General features: G+C 46.9%; 1 protein-coding gene across 1 annotated transcript in view; it reads left to right on the top strand.

Moving 5' to 3' along the window:
* PARP1 (poly(ADP-ribose) polymerase 1) overlaps positions 1-10,317 on the top strand; it is a 38,110-nt gene extending 27,793 nt beyond the window's left edge. The window contains exons 14-23 of the mRNA XM_049776429.1: positions 1,246-1,374; positions 3,094-3,177; positions 4,279-4,401; positions 4,991-5,119; positions 5,878-5,976; positions 6,863-7,015; positions 7,709-7,836; positions 8,349-8,410; positions 9,208-9,322; positions 9,845-10,317. Coding sequence (XP_049632386.1) covers positions 1,246-1,374; positions 3,094-3,177; positions 4,279-4,401; positions 4,991-5,119; positions 5,878-5,976; positions 6,863-7,015; positions 7,709-7,836; positions 8,349-8,410; positions 9,208-9,322; positions 9,845-9,926 — 1,104 coding nt within the window. The 3' untranslated portion in view covers positions 9,927-10,317. The remainder of the gene's footprint in view (positions 1-1,245; positions 1,375-3,093; positions 3,178-4,278; positions 4,402-4,990; positions 5,120-5,877; positions 5,977-6,862; positions 7,016-7,708; positions 7,837-8,348; positions 8,411-9,207; positions 9,323-9,844) is intronic.
* The last annotated feature ends 16,064 nt before the right edge of the window (positions 10,318-26,381 follow it).

Genomic DNA, 26,381 nt, shown 5'->3' with positions numbered 1-26,381 from the left:
TCAATCTCCCACCCATAGAAAGATGAGAGAGCCCCCAGAAATATAGTCAGTTAAAGAAAGGAGTCGCCCAGTCACAAAAATTCCATAAAATCTCATGGCCAGAGAGCTAGTACAGAGGGTAGGGCACTTGCCTTGCATGTGACTAACCTGGATTTGCTCCCTTCTAAGAGTGATACCTGAGTTAAGAGCTAAGAGCAAGCCCTGAGAAAAGAAGAGTGGCAAAATAACACCAAAAGAATAAAATCCCATACCCTTTCATGAATAAACTCCACACTTGTGGGGACAGTCTTCAGAGTTGCTCTCCTAAACACAACTTGGAGTAATTGACTCATTCCAGCTGGAGGCTGTTTTGTTTTGGTTTATTTTTCTGTTAGGGATGCTGCCAGATCCAGCGTGATGCCTACTTGTAGTCAGGATTCAGATTCAAACTGATGGGGCCAGAACCCCATATTGTTCCCTTAGCAGCACTGATTGTGGCCCCAAAATAATCAAAATTGAATGAGAAGAGTTGTGGAATGTTCAGAATGGTTATCTTGACATAGTCTGTTCAAAAAGCAGTACTGCTATGAAGGCAAAGGGCAGTCCATAAGGAGGACTGCTTGAAAAGTGGGGAGACAGTTGGTAGATCCCTTGGTACCAGAGAGAAGACTGCTTTGTGGTAGCTCTGGGCTGAGTCAGTGCTGAAGAAAGTGGCCCCAGGAGCTAAGGTTCGACTTCCAGGCTGCTGAGCATTTCCAGATTGGACTGGAGTGGGTATGCAGGCTTACCTGGCAGAAAACATACAACCCACTCAGGGTTGTTGGGGGTGGGGGGAGCATGAGGATCTCATCCACAAAGCTGGGTGCTGCGGTGTCACCTGGAGGAGTCTGGAGTACCTAGGGTACACCTAAAGTGGTTGCCCCACAGACACTCGACCTTCCAGCAGCCACTGCCCAGATCATTTTGACCCTTGGTCCCTTTTTGCTATTGGCTGTCCATCCTATGCCCCATTATCTAGCTAAACCCCTCATACGCCCCCACTGCTTTACTCAGATTCTTCATTTATTCCCCTTTTTTGTTTTTGGGCCACATTCAGCAATGCTCAAGGCTTACTCCTGGCTAAGGAATTAGTCCTGCAGTCTCAGAGAGCCATTTGGGATGCCAGAGATTGAACCTGGATTGGCTACATGCAAGGCTAGCACCCTACCCACTTGACTGTTATTCCTCCTCCTTTCGTTCCTCTTAACGATGTTCTTTACCCCCAAGGATGAGGAGGCGGTGAAGAAGCTGACTGTGAACCCTGGCACCAAGTCAAAGCTCCCCAAGCCAGTACAGGAGCTAATCAAGATGATCTTCGATGTGGAGAGCATGAAGAAGGCCATGGTGGAGTACGAGGTCATTGCACTGGGCCCTGAACTTGCTGCTGTGGTTGGGGTTCCTGTGGCCTGCACTTCCGAGACAGGGCTGAGCGGCTGGTCTCTCACATGCTCTGAGGCATGAGGCGTGTGGCTTCAGGCCCCCTCCCTTGGTCTTGTTTAGATATGGGCAATGGGTTCTTTGTGGCCCCATCAACTGGGCCTGCCTGGGAGTTGAGGCACATATCAAGAGAATCTTGGTGCATCAGATAAAATCCTGCGGGCTGGGTGGTTGGACAGGCGCTGTTCTTCTCTTTTACCCTCTGACCCTATGAGCAGATGGTCAGTGGTGACCACTTCTTCCTTCCCTAACCCCGGGACCCAGAATCATCAGGTTGCTTAAAGAATGAACAGTGAGATGGGAGAGAATTGGCCCAGGTCTTGGCCATTCTGCCCACCCTTTCCCAGAGAACTACCCCTTTCCCAGTGGGCCCTCGGGTCCTTTTAGAGGCCCTGCCAGCCTTGGAAATGGTCAGGGGATCCCTCCTGAGTGTCTGCTTCTTCCTCTTAGAGCTCCCTCTTCCTGGGCTCTGACCCGGGACCAGAAGGACAGTTCAGCTGCTCTTGTTGAGTAACCGCCTGAAGTCCCTTCCATATTTGTCCCAAGTGGCGGTCGAGACAAGCCCAGTTTCTGCTTGTGTCTGCATGTGCTGTAGTCACTGACCTTGATCGAATTATCTCTTGTCCCTCCCCCACTTCTGACGGTTCCTACATTCAGTCAGAAATTAGGGGCTTTCCCTTGGGTTGTAGGGGATAAACCCTGGTGGTTTGGGGGCCCTTTTCTGAAGTCTGGGTGAAAAGTCACTGGCTCGAGATCAGGTACTAACCCACTTTCTTCCCAAACCACTTCCAAGCTGTTTGACTCCCTGAGAGTTGGTGCACCCCTCAAAAGTGTAAAGAGCCACATGTGGCTCGTGAGCCACATCTTGCCGACCACTGGCTTAGATTATGGCATCTGCTCCAACTGGCCTCATTAGTATCTCAGGGCAATAAATACTGGGTTCTCTGGTCCAGTGACTGTAGAGGCTCTGAACTAGGCTAGATTGTTACTGGGGGACCTTTTGAAGAAGGCACCCCAATTTTACAGAGGGGCAGTCAAGGCTTAAAGTGGTGACCCCTTTTCAACCAATATTTGGTACTCAAGACCGTCTTCTACACCTCTGGGCCTTTTTCCTCCAGAACGTATTACCTTCCAGGAGGTGTTTCCTAATGTGCTATGAACCATCGTGGTGTTATGGGGATAAATCTTGAGCCTCTAGAGCCGCGATGGTGAACCTGTGGCATGCATGCCAGCAGTGGCACACAAAGGCCTTGCAGCCAACACGCAGGGAGGTCTGCAATTAAGATATGCGGCATGTGCCTTGCAAGCTCCAGCCAAGGAAGGACTGCGGTTCTATCCCCCAGCGTCCCATATGGTCCCCACAAGCCAGGGGCAATTTCTGAGCGCTTAGCCAGGAGTAATCCCTGAGCATCAAACGGATGTGGCCCAAAAAAACAAAAACAGAAAAAAGAAAAAAAGGTTTAATTGACGTGCTGGCACTTTTAAGGAAATTCTTTGATTTTATGCGGCAGTTTGGGCACTCGGGCTCAAAAAGGTGAGCCATCACTGTTCTAGAGGGTTGGGACCCCAGAGAGCTTGTGCTTTTAGTACTGGGCTGTGTGGTACCTGGAAGCAAATCTCTCTCCCCTGTCTCCTCAGATTGACCTTCAAAAGATGCCCTTGGGGAAACTGAGCAAAAGGCAGATCCAGGCTGCGTATTCCATCCTCAGTGAGGTCCAGCAGGTGAGTGAGACCCATATGGGTGACACCGTGGTCTCTTGGCTGAGTGCCTGCTCTGGCAGAGGAGGCCATAACCATGATGTAGTAGTCTGGTTTGCACCAGTGGACCAAAGCTACTTTGGTCCTGTTCCCTCGAGTGTGTTTGTCCTTCAGTGCTGAGCTGGGCTTGTTTTTAGTTATGAGGTAACTGAATAAGAAGTTGAATGTTCCCCAGCTTTGCTCCTTATCAGCCAGCTTTGCTCCTTATCAACTTCCTGAGCCTCTCCCAAGGCCCTAGAGCCCCAAAATGGTCCCCCTACTATTTAGAGGTGAGGCAGGCTTGTTAGAGAATGGAAAGAAGTGCCCACAAGCTCATTGGGCCATCTTAACTGCACTGGAAAAAGACCCTGGAACATAGGCTTATATCCTGTGGAGGCCAATGTGGGGCCTAGATGTCTGGGCCTCTCTGGCTGGGCTCTGCTCAGACTCTAGTGATACATTCCTTGGGAGCTAGTAGGCCCTTTACCCTCCCTGTACCAAGCAGGCTGCAGCTGGGCCCCTGTGCGTTCAGGCCTTTGGGTCTCCCACTGCCTCCTGAAGTCTGGGACCATTCTTTCTCCTTCTTCATGCTTTATTGGACTGCATATGAAGCCTTCTGTCTCTGCCTCCTTGGGTCTCCCATTTAAAGAATTCTCTGCCTTAAAGAGGAACATTGCTCTTAGTCCTAAGAGCTGTGGGTTTCCTCCCCTTCTGCATGGGATGGATTTTTTTTTGGGGGGGGGGGGTCACACCCATCAATGCTCAGGGGTTACTCCTGGTTCTATGCTCAGAAATTGCTCCTGGCAGGCTCAGGGGACCATATGGGATGCTGGGATTCGAACCACCTACCTTTTGCATGCAAGGCAAACACCTTACCTCCATGCCATATCTCCGGCCCCATGGGACAGATTTTTAAACTGAAAACTTGAAAGTATTTTACATCGAAATCCATGAGCCCCTCACCAGACCCCCTGTTGTCCCAATGACTGACACATTGTTCTTTATATTCGTGCAGACACCAACCCCATCTAAGGAGGGTGAAGCCTAGATGAGGTCCAGTCTTGGTTCTTCTTTCCCTTCCCACAGGCAGTATCCCAGGGTAGCAGCGATTCTCAGATCCTGGACCTGTCCAACCGCTTCTACACGCTCATCCCCCATGACTTCGGAATGAAGAAACCACCTCTCCTGAGCAATGCAGACAGTGTGCAGGTAATACAGAGGGGCCTGCGGGGCTGTGGGAGGGGGGCCTGGGTGTGCAGCCACTGGCCCTCTTCGCTGGCCCTCCTTCACTCCCCAGGCTAGGGGCCCATCCTAAGGGGCTGCTTCTAGGTTCCCTTTTGGCTTTGTTTGTTTTCCTTAACCCATGGCTTTTAGAGATGAGGGGCAAGGGACCATTTGCAGTGCCAGGGATCTAGCTGGGATTTGTCATGTACATGCCCTGCACCTTAGCCCCCGCACTTTCTGGCCCTGGATGGACCTTTACTTTGCTGTAGGGTTTCTGACCACTGCCAGCACTATCCTTCTCCTGCTTCAACAGAGTCTAATGGCAGATCCCTACCTGTCCAGGTGTGTGCAAGACATGGTGCCTACCATCACCATGCCCTTCCTACCTCTTCCCCAGAGGAGAGCCATCCTTAGCCAAGGAGGCCTAAGCAGTGATAGCATGGAGCACAGAGGCCAGGTTTTTTCCAATCCTCCAAGGTGTGGCTTTCTGGGGGCTATATTCAGGTGTCCGTGCCAGGACTAGGTGTCCATCCCCCTCAGTTGGGCTAAGTGCTGCTTTTTCCCCCTTCCCCAGGCCAAGGTGGAGATGCTCGACAACCTGCTGGACATCGAAGTGGCCTACAGCCTGCTCAGGGCTGGCTCTGATGACACCAGCAAGGACCCCATTGACGTCAACTATGAGAAGCTCAAAACTGACATCAAGGTGACAGGGCCCTCCCCAGCCCCTGATTCTGCAACATTTGATTCTTTGTGATGGGAGTTTTCTCTCAATCATTCTGGAACCTCTTTGGGCCACGCCACATTCAGTGATGCTTAGGGGACCATCTGTTGTGCCAGGTATCAGAGCCAGGATGGCCATATGCAAAGCAGCATCTTGCCCATTGCACTGTCTCTCTGGCCCCTGGAGCCTTTTCATTATGAGACAGTGAGAAAGACCAGAATTCCAGGATTGTTTTAAATTTCAGTTAAGATCATAGAAACAGGGGCCGGAGAGATAGCATGGAGGTAAGGTGTTTGCCTTTTATGCAGAAGGACGGTGGTTCGAATCCCAGCATCCCATATGATCCCCCATGCCTGCAAGGGACGATTTCTAAGCATAGAGCCAGGAGTAACCCCTGAGAACTGCCGGGTGTGACCAAAAAAAAAAAAAAAAAAATCACAGAAACAAGAACACAGTCTTTCACATTGGTCACCATTTATCACATGGCCCCTTTGACATGACACCTAGTAGGTGCCTGGATGCAGGGTGTATCTAAACAGTGAACTGTAGGCTTTTCTTGAGAGCCCATGCATGGGCTTGTGAGTCAGAAGGAAAGCTTACAGTCTAAGAAATAACCCCAGGCCTGGGTTTTTGTAGCCTTAGATCCTGGACCACGGAGTTCTCAGTCTACCCGCCTCTCAGGTATGCCAGGGTGCTGCCCTATGCCCAGGCCTCTTAATTCCTGTTTGCCTGCCTTCTAGGTGGTGGACAAAGACTCTGAAGAAGCTGAAACCATCAGGAAGTATGTCAAGAACACACATGCAACCACACATAATGCCTATGACCTGGAAGTCCTGGATGTGAGTCTTCCCTTTCCCTCCAATTGGTGCTCTCCTGCCACTGGGCTGGGAAAGAGAAAGGCTGTTTGCTTTGCTTTAAGTAACTCATTTCTTTACCCAGGAAAAAGAATATTAGTATTAATATTTGGGACTTATTCTTGATCTATGCTCAGAAACCAAACTGAGGTTGGTCGCATGCAAGGTGCTTGTCTTACCCCCTGTGTTATCTCTCTGGCCCTCCTTGTTCCTTAATTGGTATGTTGGGGTGGGGGGTAGTTGAGTTCCCAGCCAGGCCTTCAGTTGAGTGCAAGGATCCAAGAGTGAGCCATTGTGTGGATCCTGCAGTGCTAGGGTATTATTACTACCATGGGACTCTGGAATCTCCAGGACTGCCATGCCATGTTTAGGAGAATATGTGTTGCTGGGGGTCAGACCTGGGTTAGGTCCATGCCAGGTATATGCCCTAACCATTGTACTATTTCCCAGCTTCATTTCCTAACTCACAAACTTGGCATTAGAATTCAGGTGTTATGTATGTGGCTGGAGCAATAGCATAGCAGATAGGATACTTGCATTGCACATGGCTGACCCGGATTCAATCCCCAGCATCCCATTTGATCCCCCAACCCCCACCAAGAATTAGCCCTGAGCACCGCCAGGTGTGACCCAAAAACCAAAGGGTGAATAAAAGAACGTGAGTGTTGTAAGAGCCCAGGACACCCAGAAAAACTGCTTGTACTTTGAGTGTGAGCAGCCTTGAGATCCGTAATTTGCCTTCTGTCTTGGCTGCGCAAGCTTGCACATGTGCATATGCAGCTAACACATGTATTCTCTTTGTCAGATGTTTTAAGTCGTTGAAGTCACTAGTGGCTTCTCTCATCTCACCTTTCTTTCATACCCCATCCAGATATTCAAGATCGAGCGGGAAGGGGAGAACCAGCGCTACAAGCCTTTCAAGCAGCTGCATAACCGGAGGCTGCTGTGGCACGGCTCCAGGACTACTAACTTTGCGGGCATCCTGTCCCAGGGCCTGCGGATAGCCCCGCCAGAAGCACCTGTGGTAGGTGCCTGGCCTGGGGAGGGATCCATGTTACAAGCTGAGCTTTTCCCTCCCCTAAAGCTGATAAGATAGACTTCAGGTGACTCCTGATAACATGACCCTATCTCCAGGTCCTAATCAGTCAGTAGTGTTGCTGCTTGTGCATGACCTCTGGAAAGAAGTGCATAGTGTCTGGGCTGTAAACCAAACTGTTTTGACTTGCCTCTCCACATCCTCACTGGCTGAAAGACTTGTGCACCTTCCTGCTGACACAGTAGTGACACACATATGCGTGCATGCATACATGCATACACACACACCGTGGGCGACAGGAGTATCCATCTGACAGAGGCAGGTCTTACAAACACCACTCATGGACTCTTCTAGCCCAGAAAGAGCTCAGGGCCTTAATGGCTCAGCAGTGCTAGTCAGCAGCAAGATTGCCACTAGAAATGAAATAGGAGCCAGCCCTTGCCAGGTATTTTCCTGGGTAGTGTTTAACTGACCATTTCATCTCATAGCAGCTCCTTGAAGTCTGTGTGTCCACACTGTCATTCCTCCCTTCCCCCACCCACCTTGTTCAGAGAAGGAGATTCCAGAAAGATGATCACCTGTGACAACCTCATCCTCAATTCCAGGAGCGCAAGTGGGAAGTGGAGGTGGTGAAGCAGGGCTGTCCTGTGAGGAGGTTTTCACCTGTCCCTTCTCTTCCAGACAGGCTACATGTTTGGGAAGGGAATCTACTTCGCAGACATGGTGTCTAAGAGTGCCAACTACTGCCACACATCTCAGGGAGACCCCATCGGCTTGATCCTGCTGGGAGAAGTTGCTCTCGGGAACATGTGAGTCTGCTTTGGCACTGGAAGGGTGGGGTACAGCTGTTGGGAGAAAGTACCCCAGCCTTGGAAATTGCACACCATCATTCCAGGAACTGCCTGTAAGGTGCTAGGTAGCGGAAATCACCAGTTTTCGTTAAATCCATTGAGAAGATTGGAGAAACCTCTCCAGTCCCATGACAGGAATATAGCCAACCTTACATACTGTCCTTACTGTGTGTGACAAAGCAAGTAGGATTTGAACAAAGGATGGGGCAATCCTGAAGTCCAGCCCCTGTTCCCTGCTTTTTTCTTTTTTCTTTCCTTTTCTTTCTCTCCCTCTTCTCTCCCACTTCCTCTCTCCCTCTCTCATTCCAGCCTGAATATCATGTCATGCATGCTTGATCCTGTCTACTGTATATCAGAGCAAGGTTTACTGATAAACAGGAGAAATTCAGGTGTGGGTAGACTGGACAGAAAGCTTTAGAGCAGTAGGCCAAGGCTCCTTGCAGGCACTCGCAGACTGTCTTCTCTCATAGGTATGAACTGAAGCATGCCTCACACATCAGCAAGTTACCCAAGGGCAAGCACAGTGTCAAAGGTATGTTGTGTCCCAGTTCTACTCCCCATAAGGCTCTCTCCAACTCTCCCACTAGATTTGAATAGTTAGAGGCATATTTATTTTTTTGGTTTGAGATGGGGTTGTTCCTTTGTTTTGGGGGAGGGGGGACTCAAACCTGGTACAGGGATCAAACTGCAGGTCAGCTGCATACAAGGCAGATGTCCTACCCATTGACTATCTCTCTAGCCCCTGGAAGTATATTTAAAAGCCAGTTTGGGGGCCTGAGGGATAGGCTGATGTACACACTTTGCATTCAGGAAGCTCAGGTTCAGTCCAGGTACACCATGAACACCCACCTTCCTCACCCCAACACCAAACCGGGAGTGACCCCTAAAAAATAATTGAAAATTATTTCACTCTGACTAACCAGTATTGCAAAGGTCAGAAGTACTACAGTGGGAGAATCTTGCTTTGGGTGTCATATTGTCACCAGCCTCTGTCATGGCTTTGAAGGACCCTAGTCGTGGCACCTCAGGATGCCAATTGTCTGAGGGCAGAGATGGTAGCGCCTCCGGCAGCTGCTTGAGATGCTGCTATGGAAGCTGCTGGTAGTCGCCCTGGGTGCAGGAGGCTGTTGGTGCTATTTTTTGTGAAGATTCTTTAAGGCTCAGGCCCTGGGAACTTGATTTATACAGTCCTACAGTTTAATTAGGAAGGATTACAGGATTCCTGTGTCTTTTAAATGAGCTTACCAGCACAGAACTTAATGGCTCTGTGCTCTGTGCTCATAGTTGATTCATCTCTACTGCCTTGATTCATCTCTGCTGCCTTTACAGGTTTGGGCAAAACAACCCCTGATCCTTCAGCCAGTATTACCATGGATGGTGTCGAGGTGCCTCTGGGTAACGGCATTTCTTCGGGTGTTAACGACACCTGCCTTCTATATAATGAGTATCCTTTTACATGTGGGGGAGTTATGGGTGTTAGACCCTGCTGCCCATCCTGAATGCTGCACAGCTTTGATCACTCTGAAAGCTGGGTCCCCTCAAACCTGCTGGAGTCCTCCTCAGTGCTACTGATACAACTAAGGTGGCTGGACCTCAGCTCTGCATACATGGGTTTGAATCATCCCCAGATGGGGGCCAGGGGTCAGGTCAGCAAGAACAGGACCATGTGCTTGGCAGACAGGAGATCCAGGCCCATGCTCCCAGCCTCTCTGGACCATATGGGGCCTGGCTTACACCATCCCCTTCAGAGCTGTAGTTGGTCCCGTGCACCCACTCGATGCTGCCGGGCTTGTCAGACTCTGCTCTGCCCAGAGTGACAGAGTGGTGGGCAACCTGACTCCCCCTGTAGAAGTGGGGTGGGGCCCTCCTGCTCTGAGCGTTCTGTCTGCAGGGGAGATGGTGGTAGGTCATGCCTCCGGGCAGGTAAAACACCATTTACTCCTTAACTCACTTCCCCCCCCTCCAGGTACATCATATATGATATTGCTCAGGTAAACTTGAAGTATCTGCTGAAGCTGAAGTTCAATTTTAAAACATCCCTGTGGTGAACAGAGCTGCGGCCTGGTTGCCGCCAGCGACTGGTGCAGACTCCCGATGAGGCCCACACGGCCTCTCCCGGGCCACTGAGGGGACAGACACGATTAAATCTCCTTAGCAAAGATTTGACAGGATCACATGGTCACATGTTCAACTTCCCCAGCTTTTCAAGTCTTTTGTGTTGGTTTGGGGGGTGGGGGTTTAGGGTTCTTTGCCTGCCAGCCATAACCCTGGTAGGTACAATTGACAGTAGAAGTAAAGTTGGGGAATGGTGCTGTTCTCTTCTGTTTTTTTGTTTTGTTTTGTTTTGTTTTTCTTGTGTTCACTCACTTTCAGTTTTGATTTTGGAAACATGTTAAACCTTTTATGTTCAGGTTAAGAATAAAATCTAATTTCATACTATTTATATTTTCTTTCCCTTTTAATTTTTCATCACCCCTTTCAATTTTGTGTTTTGGTTTGGTTTGGTTCTGGATTGTTGTTTTTTGAAATGTATCCAAAGGAGGATCATCAACAATTTCCCCTAGTTAGAAATAAAAAGTCCTTTCCTTTTCTGGAGACACTTGAATGTGAAAGCATAATATGCAGTAATCACAATTGCACTTGAGATTCTCAACTTTTCCTATAAGTAATTTTGTCTTCATAATTAAAACTATATCACTGATAAACCAAAGGGCTAATAGTAATTCTCCATTAAAATGGAAATGGTTTCCGTTTTTGTGTTTGCTGTATCTGACTCTTAATGGTTCCCACAGTGATGTCTACAAATACTACAAAGAAAATTTTCGTCTTTGTCTGAGAAACCTCAGTGTTACTAGGAAACTTGTCTCATTCCTGAGTGGGTCCTTAAATGTGGTGGAAGTTGTATTGTTTTTGTTTTTGTTTTTTTTTTTAGTGTATTCTTTTGGGGTTCTGGGTGGCCCACACCCAGCTTGCTCAAGAATTCCTCTTGGCACTAGGTAGGTTCAGTGGCCCATTTATGGTATTGGGTCTGGTAGCCCTGACTGGTAAACTCCTACCCTAGTCCTTAAGTTTTGCATTCAGGGCCAGAGCCATGGTGCTAGAGATAAGGCGTCTGCCTTGCAAGCGCTAGCCTAGGACAGACTGTGGTTCGATCCCCCAGTGTCCCATATGGTCCCCCCAAGCCAGGAGCAATTTCTGAGTGCATAGCTAGGAGTAACCCCTGAGTGTCAGAAGTTTTGCATGCAGGCCCAGGTCCTGTTCCAAACTAGGCTCTGTTCAGTGTTCGGCTTCTGGGTCAGATCTTGTAACCTGTGTCTTTACTAGTGTCAGTCAGTAGGGCTTAACATGCTGCATCTCAAGGCCTATTATCCCTTTGACTTTTCTTTGTTCTCAGGCCCGTAGGTGAGAGCTGCTTTCTTGCCCTGTTATTCCCTTTGATGGTCCCACTCCTTAGTCATTTCCATGATCTGACTGGTTCTCAGCTCATGAAGACAAAATGAATTTCTCCCCTGCAAACTTGTTCCTTGTTTCTTTTAAAAGGTCGGTTTTTGGGGCCGGAGGGATAGCATGGAGGTAGTGAGTTTGCCTTGCATGCAGAAGGACGGTGATTCGAATTCCGGCATTCCATATGGTCCCCCGAGCCTGCCAGAAGCGAGTGTAGAGCCAGGAGGAGTAACCCCTGAACACTGCCGGGTGTGACCCAAAAACAACAACAAAAAGGTCAGCTTTTTTTTTTTTTTTTTTAGCCACACCCGGTGATTCTCAGGGGTTACTCCTGGCTTGGGGAACAATCTGAGATACCAGGGAACGAACCTCGGTTCAACCTAGACTAGTGCGGGCATACTGCTTGTGCCACTGCTCCAGCCCTAAAAGGTTGGCTTTTGCAGGGTTTTGTTTTTGTGTGTTTTTTTGGGGGGGGTTGGTTTCGGGGTCACACCTGGCAGCATTCAGGGGTTCTTCCTGGCTCTATGCTCAGAAGTCACTCCTGGCAGGCTCGGGGGATCATATGCGATGCCAGAATTCAAACCACCATACTTCTGCATGCAAGGCAAACACCCTACCTTCATGCTATTACTCCGGCCCCAAGCTTTTGCAGTTTTTTTGTTTTCATTTCAATGTGGATATATTTTTTCCATTCGAAACTTTATTTTAAAGATGATTTACAAAGTTCATATTACGCCCATTCAATATTCCAACACTGTCCCACCACCTCCTACCAATATCCTAAGTTATCCACCCACTCATACATAGTCCGTCTCTTAGCAGGTACAAAATAATTCACTTTATATTGCTTGCTATGACATCTCATAAAGGTATTAGTAAAGTTATTGTCAGGATTTGCTGAGCTGTCGTCAGGTGCGATTCAGCCTTCTGTGATATTTGAGCTAATTGAGCTTCGTAGGCTTTTACCATACTTTCTTATCTACTTTTCTGTTTTCCTACTGCACACTCAGTTCTATGAACCTCATGCTCCCAGTGTTATCTAGAATGATTCTGCACTGTGACACTGTTTTGTCCATGTCCATGTTCAGGGCTCAGGCGGGGCAGCCTGAGGAAGTGGCCCATCTGAGTGGCAGAAAGGTTTATTCACCTCATTAGCCCCGTAATTGTGCTTAAGCATATTGTATAGTCTTTGGTTGTTTTTATGAGGGGAGAGAGAGCACACCCAGCAGTGCTCAGGGAAGACTCAGCAGGTTTAGGGGACCATATGGAATGCTGGGGATAGAACCTGGACCAGCCACATGCAAGACAAACACCTTATCCACTGCTATTGCTCCAGCCCCATATTCTCCACTCTTTGGGTATTGTTCTACATATGGTCATATGTTCATGTATGTTCCCCAAAACCTGGGCAGTGCCTTTGTGTTTTGGCCTGTTTGAGAAGGAAAACTAAGTTCAGACCAGATAATCACAAGCAAGGATTGGCAGGAAAGGAATCTCAAGCCCAAAATAACATTGGGTTTTGAATGAGAGAAACAGATCATTCAAGGACAGGAGAGAAGAGAAGTGGGCCAGGGAAACAGAAGGGTAAACAGACTGAAGTACATTCTTGCACATAGAACACCAGGGTTCAATCCTCAGTACTGCATGGCCCTTCAAGCAGCTAATGGGGAGTAGACCCTGAGCACTACCAAGAAAAACATTCTCTGTGTTAAGCTCCATTAAAGTGACTAGAACACCAGATTTAATTTTGCCACTGCTGCATCCTAAAGTTATCGTGCTTGACTTGGAGGACCTAGACCTAGGGAGCACCTTAACAGGCTGAGAATATGCTGGCAGGCCAAGGCTCTTGGTTTGATCCCCAGCCTGGCATAATGCCATAAGATCCACCAGGTATGACCAAAAGAAAACTAGGGGCTGGAGAGAGAATACAACAGGTAGGGCATTTACCTTGCATGTGGCTGACCTGGGTTCAATTCCCTAGCACCCCATATGGTAACCCCTGAGCATCACAAGAACAAAACCAAACAAACATGAAGAATCATGCAAATCCAAGGTAAGGTATTAGTTACAGAGCAAGCTTGATAGGGTCCTAATTGGGGCATAAGAGGTGCAGAGAATGACGAGGGTCCCTCCCAATCAGGGCTCAAGAGGGTCCTAGGACCCCACCTGTTTGCCAACTGGGCAATTGGTTCAAAGCAAGGGTTGATTCAATGCTGCTCTAGCCTTGTTGAAGATACTTCAGGCTATCCCAGGAGACCATATGCGGCTGGGAGTTCAACCTAGGTTGTAGTTATGTACCCAAAACACTATCTCCTATCCACTATCCACTATCTCCGACTTTTGGTGAAAATTTGTAGCATCTTTAACCTGAAAACTGTCCAGTCATCCTGCTACTAATGATCTTGGGCTCTCTGAATCCTATTTTTGCTTCATCTCATATCTACAGAGGAAGGCTAGAACCCCACAACCCCTGATTAAACAGTATTTTTAGGTAGGAATGATTTCTTAATGGGTCTCATAATCAACACTGATTTTGTGAGTCATTTCTGAATCCATTTGAATGGGGAAAAAAAGACAAAACTATAGTTTGCTGTGCAGGAGAGGCTGGGCTCTGCCCTGAGGCAGCTGGCCCAGGCAGTGGTCTCTGTTTTGTTTAGATCATGATGTTCCAAATGGTTCAGGCAGGTCCACACTTTATGTTATGTTTTTATTTGGGGATATCTGTTCTGACTTGGCTCATATATCAATCTGGTAGTGCTCAGGGAACCAGTGTGTCAAGTATCAAACCTCAGTCAGCTTTCAAAGAAAGCCCCTTAATTTCTGTACTATCTCTCTGGCCCTAGGCCCACACTTGAAGCTTTCTAAGGAGAAACTCGCTTCCTCTAATGTGTTACAAGTGGATTTTGCAGGGTCCAGAGAGATAGCACAGTGGCATTTGCCTTACAAGCAGCCGTCCCAGGACCAAAGGTGGTTGGTTCAAATCCCCAGCAGCACTCACTGGTTACTCTTGGCTCTGTGCTCAGAAATTTCTCCTAGCAGGCTCAGGGACCATATGGGATGCTGGGAATTGAACCCAGGTTTATCCTGGGTTCGCAGCATGCAGGCCCCTACCACTGTGCTATCACTCTGGCCCCATGGTTCTCTCTTTTATTCTCTACACAATCTGCTTTCTCTTTTTCTTTATAGTGATGTGTGTGTGTGTGTGTGTGTGTGTTTGTATATAACGTATAATATAACTCATTCCCTTAGTTGTTTTTGTGGTCCAATTGACTATTCCATGTGTAAATAACTGGGATGGGAAATAACCAATTAGGTCCTATATGCCCTATGTAAATAAGGATTTGTAAGATGACCAATCTAATAGTACATATAACTAAGGGGCCAATAACAGGTCTTGGTCATTTGATTCTGTCCTCCTCATTTCCTCTGTATCAACTCAATCAGCTGGAATGACTGAATACCCATGGTGTGACTGGCGCCATGGAGATGAGAAGGACCAGAACCATAAAGACCCTCAAGAGCATCCAATAGTAAAGCCTAGAAGTATGAGCAACTATAGAAGAGCTGGCACTCTGCAAACTTGACCCTAAAGAATAAAAGATAAACCAAAAAAAAAAAAAAAAAAAGAATAAAAGATAGAATGAGTTAGGTAAAGAGTGCTGATCAGCTCTGGGAAATCACAGATCACAAGTGTATGGTTCTATGACCAGGAGTGCATTGAGCTAGAACTAGCAGGCAGGAGGACATGGACAAACTGAGGATTAAAATGACTAACGTGTATATGGGACTGGATTCTTATTAATAAAATATTCAGAAATGTTCAGGAATTTGTAACCCCAAATTCCTCAACCTAAAGTTCTAGATTGAAAAGAAACTGAACCGCTCCACATCACTAATCATCAGGGAGATGCAAATCAAAACAACGATGAGATATCACCTCACACCACAGAGAATGGCACACATCACAAAGAATGAGAATAAGCAGTGCTGGCGGGGATGTGGAGAGAAAGGAACTCTTATTCACTGCTGGTGGGAATGCCGTCTAGTTCAACCTTTATGGAAAACGATATGGAGATTCCTCCAAAAACTGGAAATCGAGCTCCCATACGATCCAGCTATACCACTCCTAGGACTATACCCTAGGAACACAAAAATACAATACAAAAACCCCTTCCTTACACCTATATTCATTGCAGCACTATTTACCATAGCAAGACTCTGAAAACAACCAAGATGCCCTTCAACAAATGAATGGCTAGGGGGCCGGGCGGTGGCGCTGGAGGTAAGGTGCCTGCCTTGCCTACGCTAGCCTAGGACGGACCGCGGTTCGATCCCCCAGCATCCCATATGGTCCCCCAAGAAGCCAGGAGCAACTTCTGAGCGCATAGCCAGGAGTAACCCCTGAGCGTCACAGGGTGTGGCCCAAAAACCAAAAAAAAAAAAAAAAAAAAAAAAACCAGATGAATGGCTAAAGAAACTGTGGTACATATACACAATGGAATATTATGCAGCTGTCAGGAGAGATGAAGTCATGAAATTTTCCTATACATGGATGTACACGGAATCTATTATGCTGAGTGAAATAAGTCAGAGAGAGAGAAAAACGCAGAATGGTCTCACTCATCTATGGGTTTTAAGAAAAATGAAAGACATTCTTGCAATAATAATTTTCAGACACAAAAGAGAAAAGAGCTGGAAGTTCCAGCTCACCTCAGGAAGCTCACCACAAAGAGTGATGAGTTTAGTTAGAGAAATAACTACATTTTGAACTATCCTAATAATGAGAATGTATGAGGGAAATGGAAAGCCTGTCTAGAGTACAGGCGGGGGTCGGGTGGGGAGGAGGGAGATTTGGGACATTGGTGATGGGAATGTTGCACTGGTGATGGATGGTGTTCTTTACTTGACTGAAACCCAAACACAATCATGTATGTAAAAAAAAAGAAGTATTGAAACTAAAAAAGAAAAGAAACTGAACCAAGAGCAGAAGAGTGAAAAGAATCATGGTCTTGTGCTTTATGGAACCTGTTGCACAATATTGGGCAAAAGAACCCAAGGCTGTGAAGGTTTTTCAGCTTGCAGCCTCATCATACAGGCCTTCCCTCTCCGTGTGGCTCCATCCTTCTCCCTTCCCATCACCTCTGTGACTGGGAAAGCGCGTGCCTCTCCCACACTCACTCATTCACACACACACACACACACACACACACACACACACACACACACACACACAACACATACCCAGACCCACTTCCATGCAGGCCTTCTGGGATTCATAATAGCCCAGCTGCTGTCTCAGCAAATGGCCAAGCTAATTTTAGGCCTGTCATTCTCACCCACTCAAGGATAAAGCTGGGCTTTTAGATGTGAATAAACCAGTGTACAGCTCTGGTGTGGTGCCAGTAGCAAAGCTTTGAGTTGTGATCCATTGTCTGCCAAACACCCTCCAGGAATTCCAGAAAGACAATTATTTGTGTTGGGGTAACATCACAATAGTGTTAGGAAGAGAAGGGCTACTCATGGCAGTGCTTGGGGATTATGATGTGCCAGAGAGGAACCGCAGGTTCCTGCATACAAAACATCACTCAACTCATTGAACCATCTCCTCAGCCCCAAAAACATGTTTTTGGTTTGGGGCCACACCCTGTGGTGCTCAGGGGTTACTCCTAGCTCTGTGCTCAGAAATCACTCCTGGCAGGCTCGGGAGACCATATGGGATGCCAGGGATCAAACCCGGGTCTGTCCTTGGTTGGCAGCATACAAGGCAAATGCCCTACCACTATACAATGGCTCCAGCCCACTTTGAACCACTTCTACAGGGGTGGCGAACAAGTTTGACACAAAGAGCCAAAATTTTAAACTGTGAGAGAGAGCCACACCACGTGGTGACCTGCCAAAACAAACACATAAAAGCATATAATTTTAATAATCTATTGAACACATATTGCATTTTGCCATTTTGAGTGAGGGTCAAAATCCTGCAGTGGGGCCCGGAGAGATAGCACAGTGGTGTTTGCCTTGCAAGCAGCCGATCCAGGACCTAAGGTGGTTGGTTCGAATCCCGGCATCCCATATGGTCCCCCGTGCCTGCCAGGAGCTATTTCTGAGCAGACAGCCAGGAGTAACCCCTGAGCAATGCCGGGTGCGGCCCCCCAAAAAAAAACAAAAAACAAACAAACAAACAAAAAAATCCTGCAGTGATGGTGAATGTGTGCTGCGTCCTCCATACTAAGAACTAACGGCCAGATGTGACCCAACATGTGACACACACTCACTGGCCCGTGCAGTTGTTTCCAAGCCACAGCCTGGGGGTGGGACTGCGCGCTCGGAGATCTCTCCTCAGAGGTCCCTCCTCGGAAGCAGCAGAACAAAATCCAAACTTGGCAAAGAGCCACAGTATACAAAATAATGAGAAGAGGCAAAGAGCCGCATTCATTTTGGCCGGGAGCAGCATGCAGCTCGAGAGCCACATGTTCGCGCCACCCCTGCACTTCTAGAACAAACTGCATTTTGATGTTTACAGAAGGACTGACCAGGATTAGCTCAACCCTGTAAGATGACACTCAGCTATAAGCCAAAACAAAGGAATTCTTCCATCTTCCTCTTACATTTAAACCTATCCTTTTGATTTATAAAAGCCCACCTGGATTATTAGACTTTCCCCAGCTTGGTGGATTTTGTACTGGGAGAATAGAGAAAGATCAGTTTGGCTTGGTGCTCAGAGAGACCATGAGGGAGAAGCCACTGACTCCATGACTCTCTCCTGACTGATTTGGTTTATTAATCATTCGTGGCTACCCTACTTTCTTCAAACCCATCCACCCAAAGGTGGAAATACAGCATGTGTGGTGTTTTCACAACACGGAGATTTATTTTACAAACTACAGATACCAAGAGGAACCTCATGGCAGCACAATAGAAAGACGTGAAAGCTGAAGCACAGAAAGGTAAGAAACATAAGTCTGAGAGGTAGTACAAGGCTTAAGGCACTTGCTTTGCCTCCTGCAAATCCCAGTTTAAATTTGGAGTATCTGATACCACATGGTTCCCTGAGCACCACCAGGAGTAATCCCTGAGCACAGTACCAGGAGTAAGTCCTCAACACTGCCAGGTATGGCCCCCAAAAAAAAGAAGACTGTCTTTGTAGCCTGGTGAGGCAGACCAGCAAGGGTTAAGGTAGTCAAGAATGGTGGCTGACAGAGTGCCCCCTCCTTCTTTCCCCATCCCACTCCCGTGCCTCTGTACTTCCTTCTCAGAAGGCCCTGTCAGTCACACCCACCAACCAGAGCCTTCCAGGGGTCTCAAACTCAATTTACCTGGGGGCCTCAGGAGGCAAAGTCGGGGTGATCCTTGAGTGCAAAGTCAGTAGTAAGCCTTGAACATTGGGGGGCGTGACCCAAACAACTAAAACAAAACAAAACAAAAAAAGATTCCTCTAGGGCAGGGCCACAAAATGTTGTACAGCGGGCCACAAAGGGCCGCGAGTTTGAGACCCCTGCGTGAGCAAGCGGCCAATGCCATAGACTCATGTAACTCTTGAAAAAGAGGCCAAACTAGCAGGAAAAATACATGAGCATACTAGCCTCACAGCTGATCTCAATGGGGCCCTTTGGAGGGAATCCTATGAACTACCACGGCCATCATATGAGCTCATCAACCTAGCACTGCAGATCTTCAAATTTGTGGACTACACGGCTGCATAAGACACCTCCATAATTTAAATTCTGATTTCCCAATAGTAATATGCAAATTATTAAGTAAAACTTTCCTACTTGCCAAGGGGCAGGCTTCAGGGAGGTTGGGAAACTGATGACCAGGATGGAGGGAATGGTACATCGGTGGTGGAATATTGAATGCCAGAAATAACTATTATGAACAACTCTAAACAAGTGTCTAAAATAAAGAAATTTAATTTGGGCCCGGAGAGATAGCACAGCGGCGTTTGCCTTAAAGCAGCCGATCTAGGACCAAAGGTGGTTGGTTTGAATCCTGGTGTCCCATATGGTCCCCCGTGCCTGCCAGGAGCTGTTTCTGAGCAGACAGCCAGGAGTAACCCCTGAGCACCGCCGGGTGTGGCCCAAAAACCAAAAACCAAAAAAAAAAAAAAATTTAATTTTTTAAAAAATGGTGGCTGTGCAGCTCAGTGATAAATCACATCCATCCTCACACATATGAGGCCACAAGTTTGGACCCCAGCACCATAAGTGGGTGAGTGCATGTCACGCTTTTTCCAGGGCATTGGGTTTATAGAAATCATCAACTTCTCTGGGTCTGGAGAAATAGTGACATGGGGGGGGGGCGGTATCTGCCATAAATACAACTAACCTGGATTTGATTCCAGGCACCCTGAGCCCACTAGGAGTAAGCACAGAGCCAGAAGTAAGCCCTGAGCATCACCAGGTATGGCCCAAAAATAAAGCAAACATCCAAAGAAAGGAAACCATCAATTTCTCATTGGCTAATGAGTGCAAGAACTTAAAAATTCTCAACTGAGGCTAGAGAAAGTACAATGGATGAGCCTATGATTTCCATGTAGGAGATCAGGGCTCCATCCCCATCATTTTATGGTCCCCCAGCACCCCAAGGAATATCACCCAAACTACTAGCACTGGTGGTATGGACCCAAAATCAAAACCACAGCTGTAGAGAATCTTTATAAGGCTCCTCAGCTGCTTTAACAATCTGACTTCTTGTGAAGAATTTGTAAGCACTCCCCAAAATAAAAACTTTTGAGGGCCTGGAAAGAGTACAACAGGTAGGGTGCTTGTCTTGCACACAGCCAACCTGGTTTCCCATATGTTCCCCCAAACACCACCATGATTAATTCCTGAGGGCAGAGTCAGGAATAACTCTGAATATCGCAGGGTGTGGCCCAAAACAAAACAAAATAGAAACATTTTCTATTAAAATGATCATGCTTAGTGATCATGCAGTGGGCTTTCCTGAACACTGCAGAGGTCACTGTCAAACACCCTGGTACCACCAACCTCTTCTTTTTCTTCTTAGCTTGCTTGGTTTTTGACTATTTGGTGTCCTGGCCCAGAAGATCATCCTGCCCTACTTGTGTAAAGTCAGAAACTTTTGTCTGGGCCCAATAGATAGCATAGGTTGCCAACTCCGGTTCAATCCCCAACACCATAATACGATCTCGTGAGCCCTTCCAGAAGTACAGAATTAGGAGTATGCCTTGAGTACTGGCAGAAATAAACAAACAACAATCCCAAAACAAACAAGAATTTTCCAGATTTTTTTTGTCAGAGAAACAATACAGTAAATAGGGCATTTACCTTGCATGCAACCCACTCAAGTTTGATTCCTGACATTCCATATGGCACTCCCAAGCCTGCCAGGAGTGATTCTTGAAGTAACACCTGAACACAACCTGGTGTGCTTCCCCACCCAGGGAGAGGGGGGAAAAAAACCCTCTACTGAGCAGTACTTGAATTCCCAGCAGTGGTATTGGTAATGATTTTCATTCTTGAGGTGCCCAGAACATGGGGAAATAACTTTATCAGGTTGTGACTGTCACAGGAATATCCCATAGTGGAGTTAGCCATGGTCCAGACTAGAGTTTAGTTGGTGTCAGCTCTGATCTCTATGCTGGAAGCTCAGCAGAAATTCCATGTTATCTTCCATCAATGCCAACTCCAGAAGCCATGATTGTGGCCCCAACTGGGAACACACTTTACACATCACACTCCTACCAAACCAGTTTCCACCAGACAATAATTGGGCTCAGCAACATAAATTGGACAAGCAGAGCTTGTGCTTTAAACCATTTTTCTTTCTTTCTTGTTTGTTTGGTTTTTGGGTGCCGCACCCGGTGATTCTCAGGGGTTACTCCTGGCTATGCACTCAGAAATTGCTCTTAGCTTTAAAACCATTTTTTTTTTTTTTTTTTGGTTTTTGGGTCACACCCGGCAGTGCTCAGGGGTTACTCCTGGCTCCATGCTCAGAAATTGCTCCTGGCAGGTACGGGGGACCATATGGGACGCCAGGATTCGAACCGATGACCTTCTGCATGAAAGGCAAATGCCTTACCTCCATGCTATCTCTCCGGCCCCTAAAACCATTTTTTTAATGCTTAACCTGTTTTTCTTTCTCCTTTGCAAATATCTTCTAAGTTCTTTGGGGACAAAGAACCCAGAAAGACAGTACAGTGGTTGCTTGCCTTGCACATGCATAACAAGCTAGGTTCGATCCCTGGCACCCAGATATGGTACCTTCACCCTGCCAGAGTGATCGCTGAGCACAGAGCCAGAACTAAAAGCATCCCCAGGTGTGACCCCTAGTCCTTCAAACCCCCATTTTTTTTTTCAGAGAGATACTCAAGAGGTGTAGGAGACAGAGAGAGCATGTCCCTGTGACTTTTCCCTTCTGTGAGACACAAATACTCTGTCACACACCCAAAGTGACCTCAAGCTTTGGGCACATTTTCAGTTCAGCCATTCAAGGCCAGCCAAAGATAACAATGCATTTAGTTAAGCAGGCAATTCTGTCCCTGGGAGCCTGCATCGGGAGAGAGATGCAAGAAAACAGAGATGAAAACTGTCCCTTGTTTATCTTTAACAAAGCAAGAAAGATGGAGATCCAGCCTCACTATTGAGTCCTACAAGAGGATATGTGTCAAGGCCTTACAGAGGAGAGAAAGGGAATCCTGATGCAGGGTCCACACCCACTTCACACTGTAATCCCAAATCCTCTGTGAAACCTGAGAAGGCTTATTCAAAGCCCCCATTTGGTTGCCCTGTGCCACCCACCTCTATGATGCTGTGGGGAACATAACGCTCTTTCACTGTGAGAGGCACAGAAAAGCCCTACTGCCAAGCAAAAGAAAAAGGAGCAGTCGGAGTCCCAAAAATGAGAGTGGGGAAGAAGCCACCTGCCCTAGTCAGATGCCACCCATAGTCAGACCATTCCCATAAAGACTTCTAGGAGCACAGATGACTTAAAGGTTTGAAAATATGTGTCATTTATTTGAATCCTACTTCACACCCCCTCCCATCCCCAGGTACTGCTGGTGTGGACCAGGTGGTCCCCAGGACCACTAGGCAAAAAACCACATTGCTATGTCTTGAACATGGGGCACACATCAAGCATGGCCAGGCCAGGAAAAACACCTGCCCCAGGGTTGTTGTTTATGTTGGGGCCTGTATATAAACCCCGAACCTCACATGTGTAAAGCAAGTGCTCTGCTTCCCACTTACTTTCCTGGGCCTCTGGGTTTTTCTTCTGCATTGTCCTTTTGAAAAATTTTTTAGAGGGAGCCACACACAGCTGTGTTCAGAATATACTCCTGGCTCTATGCTCAGAAATCACTCCTAATGTGCTTGATGCACATATGCTCTGTGCATAGGTTGTGTGGGGAATTGAACCCGGTCATCTATATGAAAGGCAAGTACAGATACCCTACTTGTTGTATTATCTCTCTGGCCTCCCTTCTTACCCACTGTGGTATCTCTCTGACCCCTGGAAACCTCCTTCTTCCTCTAGCAATGGAGTCTCGGCTCTCCAGCTTGAATGTTAGTGATTTCACTTAGCAATGCTTTCTGCTTTGGAAAAAAATTGGGTAGAGAAAGCTCAGTGAACTGGAGTACCTGCTGTGCATACAGGGTTCAATTCTTCAGCACAGTATGTTCACCAAGCACCTCTGGTATATCCCTAAGCACAGAATGAGGAATAGTCTGTGAGAAATGCTGTATGTGCCCCAATCTCCAACAGGAGGAAGTAGGTTGACCTACAGTCTTGGGTGGAAATTCCTAAAGAAGCAGGAGGGTGGTGGTGGTAATGGGGAAATACACTGACTGCACAAGTCAGGGCTTGAACTGTGGCAGGGGTAGAAATCTGAGGCATTGTCTGATCATTCATAGGTGATTGATTAGATTAGATCTGTTGGACTTGAAGAAGACTCAAGGTGTTTAGGGAATCTATGGAGGTGCTCTGGAATTGGAAACTTTAACTTTGACATGTAAATGTTGTTGCCTGTGAGGATGGCATTGATTTTTCTTTTTCTTTCTTTTTCTTTCTTTCTTTTTTTTTTTGTTTGTTTAATTTTTGGTTCTCAGTCGAGCTGTGATTCTGTGAACATCCCTGAAACCAGGCACAAAGACAGAGCCAGGCCTGCTTGTTGTTAGCTAGCAGTGTTTACTTGCCTGTTAGGCACTAGCACTCAGAAAAATGCCTGGTCTAGATCTGGTCAGTCCTGACCTCAGTAAAGGCACTGTGGTTCTATCACGTTTTCCTCACAGAAAGAAATTGATTTCAGGAGGCAGTGAAATGGTAAAACAAGATAGTTATTTGTAACTATCTGCCAGGAGTGATTCCTGAGTAGAGTCAGAAGTAAACCTTGAGCACTGCTGGGTGTGGCCCAAAAACAAACAAACAAACAAAAGAATTTTTATTGAAACTTATTTCAAAAAAAAATGTAAAAGGAAAGAAAGAGAGAATTATGAGTTTAAGAGAGAACACAGACTTCTCTAGAGTGGAAAAGTCCCGAGTAAGTCCTAAGCACTGCCTGGTATGGCCCAAAAGGAAATAAAATTTTCCTAAGTAGTTAAGGTGTAGCCAGAATTGAGAATGTCCAATTTACATCTCTCAGGAGTTATCCTAAAGCCATGTGGTAGGGAAATGGTAGGAAAAAAATAAACACAATAAAATAAAAATAGGGCCAGAACAAAGGGAAGTGATTGGGATGGGAAGAAGGAGGAAAAAAGGAATCTACCTCACCCACTGATGGCCAAGCTTGTCCTGTCATTCTTTCACAGATTCATTTTCTTTCAGGAAATATCTAGGGGCAGGAGCAGTGGTGAAAGTGGTAGGGCGTCTGCCTTGCACAAGCTAACCGAGGACCGACTGCGGTTCCACTCCCCAGCGTCCCATATGGTCCTCCAAGCCAGGAGTAATTTCTGAGCACATAGCCAGGAGTAACCCCTGAGCGTCACTCGGTTTGGCCCAAAAACAAACAAACAAACAAACAGGAAATATCTATTGGGCTTCCAATGTTTAGAAGATAAGAAATTAAAGGGGCTGAAGAGAGAGCATGGAGGTAAGGCATTTGCCTTGCATACAGAAGGACAGTGGTTCTAATTCCAGCATCCCATATGGTCCCCCGTGCCTATCAGGAGCAATTTCTGAGCAGAGAGCCAGGAGTAACCCCTGAGCGCTGCCGGGTGTGATCCAAAAGCCAAAAACAAACCAAACAAAAAACACAACTTTAGAAGAAGATAAGAAGTTAAAGGTCACTGCTCAGGAATGAGGAAATATGAGAGGTCAGAGTAACGGAAAAGTACACTTGCTCTGGGCAGACAGGATATGAGAGACAGAGTAACTGGTCTATGAGCCAGGACCACAGCATTTGAAAGAAGGAAACACATAGATAAACACACCAACTGCTCCTGAGAGTTTGTAAAGTTTCAAGGGAATAGTCAGTGCGACAGGAAAAGGCATCTTTGCGTTCTTCCATTAGTCTCATGGGGGGAGTGGGAAGATTTGGGCCACACCTGGCTATGCTCAGGGGTTATTACTGGCTGCACTCAGAAATCTCTCCTGGCAGACTCAAGGGATCTTATGGGATGCCAGGAATCAAACCCAGGTCAGCTGGGTGCAAGGCATATGCTCTACAATTGTGCTATCGCTCCAGCTTCCCATTAGTCTTATTTTAGGATGGCATTTCAGGAGACAAATACTTTTGGGGAAAAGAGAGGAAAGGGGCACAGCAGGCTGTTTTCAGAGCTGTATCTTGGCTTTGCATACAATGATCATTCCTGGCAGGGCTTGGAAGACCAAAAGGTGGTCAAATCTGGTTAGCCACATGCAAGCCAAATGCCCTACTTGAACCATCACTCACTCCTACCCCCAATAAAAAATAATATTGAGTTTGGAGATTTCTTTTTTTTTTTTTTTTTTTTTTTTGGTTTTTGGGTCACACCTGGCAGCACTCAGGAGTTCCTCCTGGCTCTATGCACAGAAATTGCTCCTGGCAAGCTCGGGGGACCATGTGGGATGCTAAGATTCAAACCACCGTCCTGGGCCCGGAGAGATAGCACAGTGGCGTTTGCCTTGCAAGCAGCCGATCCAGGACCAAAGGTGGTTGGTTCGAATCCCGGTGTCCCATATGGTCCCCCGTGCCTGCCTGGAGCTATTTCTAAGCAGACAGCCAGGAGTAACCCCTGAGCACCGCAGGGTGTGGCCCAAAAACCAAAAACCAAAAAAAAAAAAACAAAACAAAAAAAAAAACCACCGTCCTTCTGCATGCAAGGCAAATGCCCTACCTTCATGCTATCTCTCCGGCCCCTGGAGATTTCATTTAATTTTGGGGTTTTGTTTTGGGGGGGCTCACACTCAGTGGCTCTGAGTGGCTCTGCACTCAGGAATTGCTCTTGGCAGGCTTAAGGGACCATATGGGATGCTGGGAATCGAACACTGTCCTGGGTTGGTTACTTGCAAGTCAAATGCCTTACTGCTGTGCTATCTCTCTGGCCCTTAATATTTTTGGTGATGCTCAAGAACTACTCCCAATTCAATTCTCAGGGGTCACTTCTGAAAATGCTCAGAGCATCATGCAGCCAGGTATTGCCTTCCACAGGCAAAGCATGTACTCTGCACCATTGACCCATCTCTTTACACTGAAAACAAACATCTTTTGGGGAGGTGGGGGGAGTATTGAGCTACACCCATCAATACTTAGGGGCTACTCCTGACTCTGCTTAACGCTTTACTCCTTGGAGAGCTCAGGGATTGAAGTGAATGGAAGCAAGGGATGATCACATGCAAGGCAAGTAGTGCTTTAATCACTGTACTATCTCTCTGACCTAAATAAATAAATAAATAAATAAATAAACAACTAAGGACTCAAAAACAAAAAAATTAAGAAAAATAATAAAGGACTTTAAAAAAAATTTTCCTGGAGGGCCAGTGCAATAGTACAGCAAGCAAAGTGCTTTCCTTGCATGTTACTGATCCAGGTTCTATCTCAGCACCCAAGCACTGCCAAAAGAGATCCCTAAATGTAGAGCCATGATTAATCCTTGATAACTGCAGATGTGGGCTGAAAGAAAAGA

This window comes from Suncus etruscus, chromosome 7, assembly GCF_024139225.1.
Source record: "Suncus etruscus isolate mSunEtr1 chromosome 7, mSunEtr1.pri.cur, whole genome shotgun sequence".
Classification (NCBI taxonomy): Eukaryota; Metazoa; Chordata; class Mammalia; order Eulipotyphla; family Soricidae; genus Suncus; species Suncus etruscus.
Note: the sequence above shows the minus strand (reverse complement) of the source record. Positions and strands in the feature narration are given on the sequence as shown.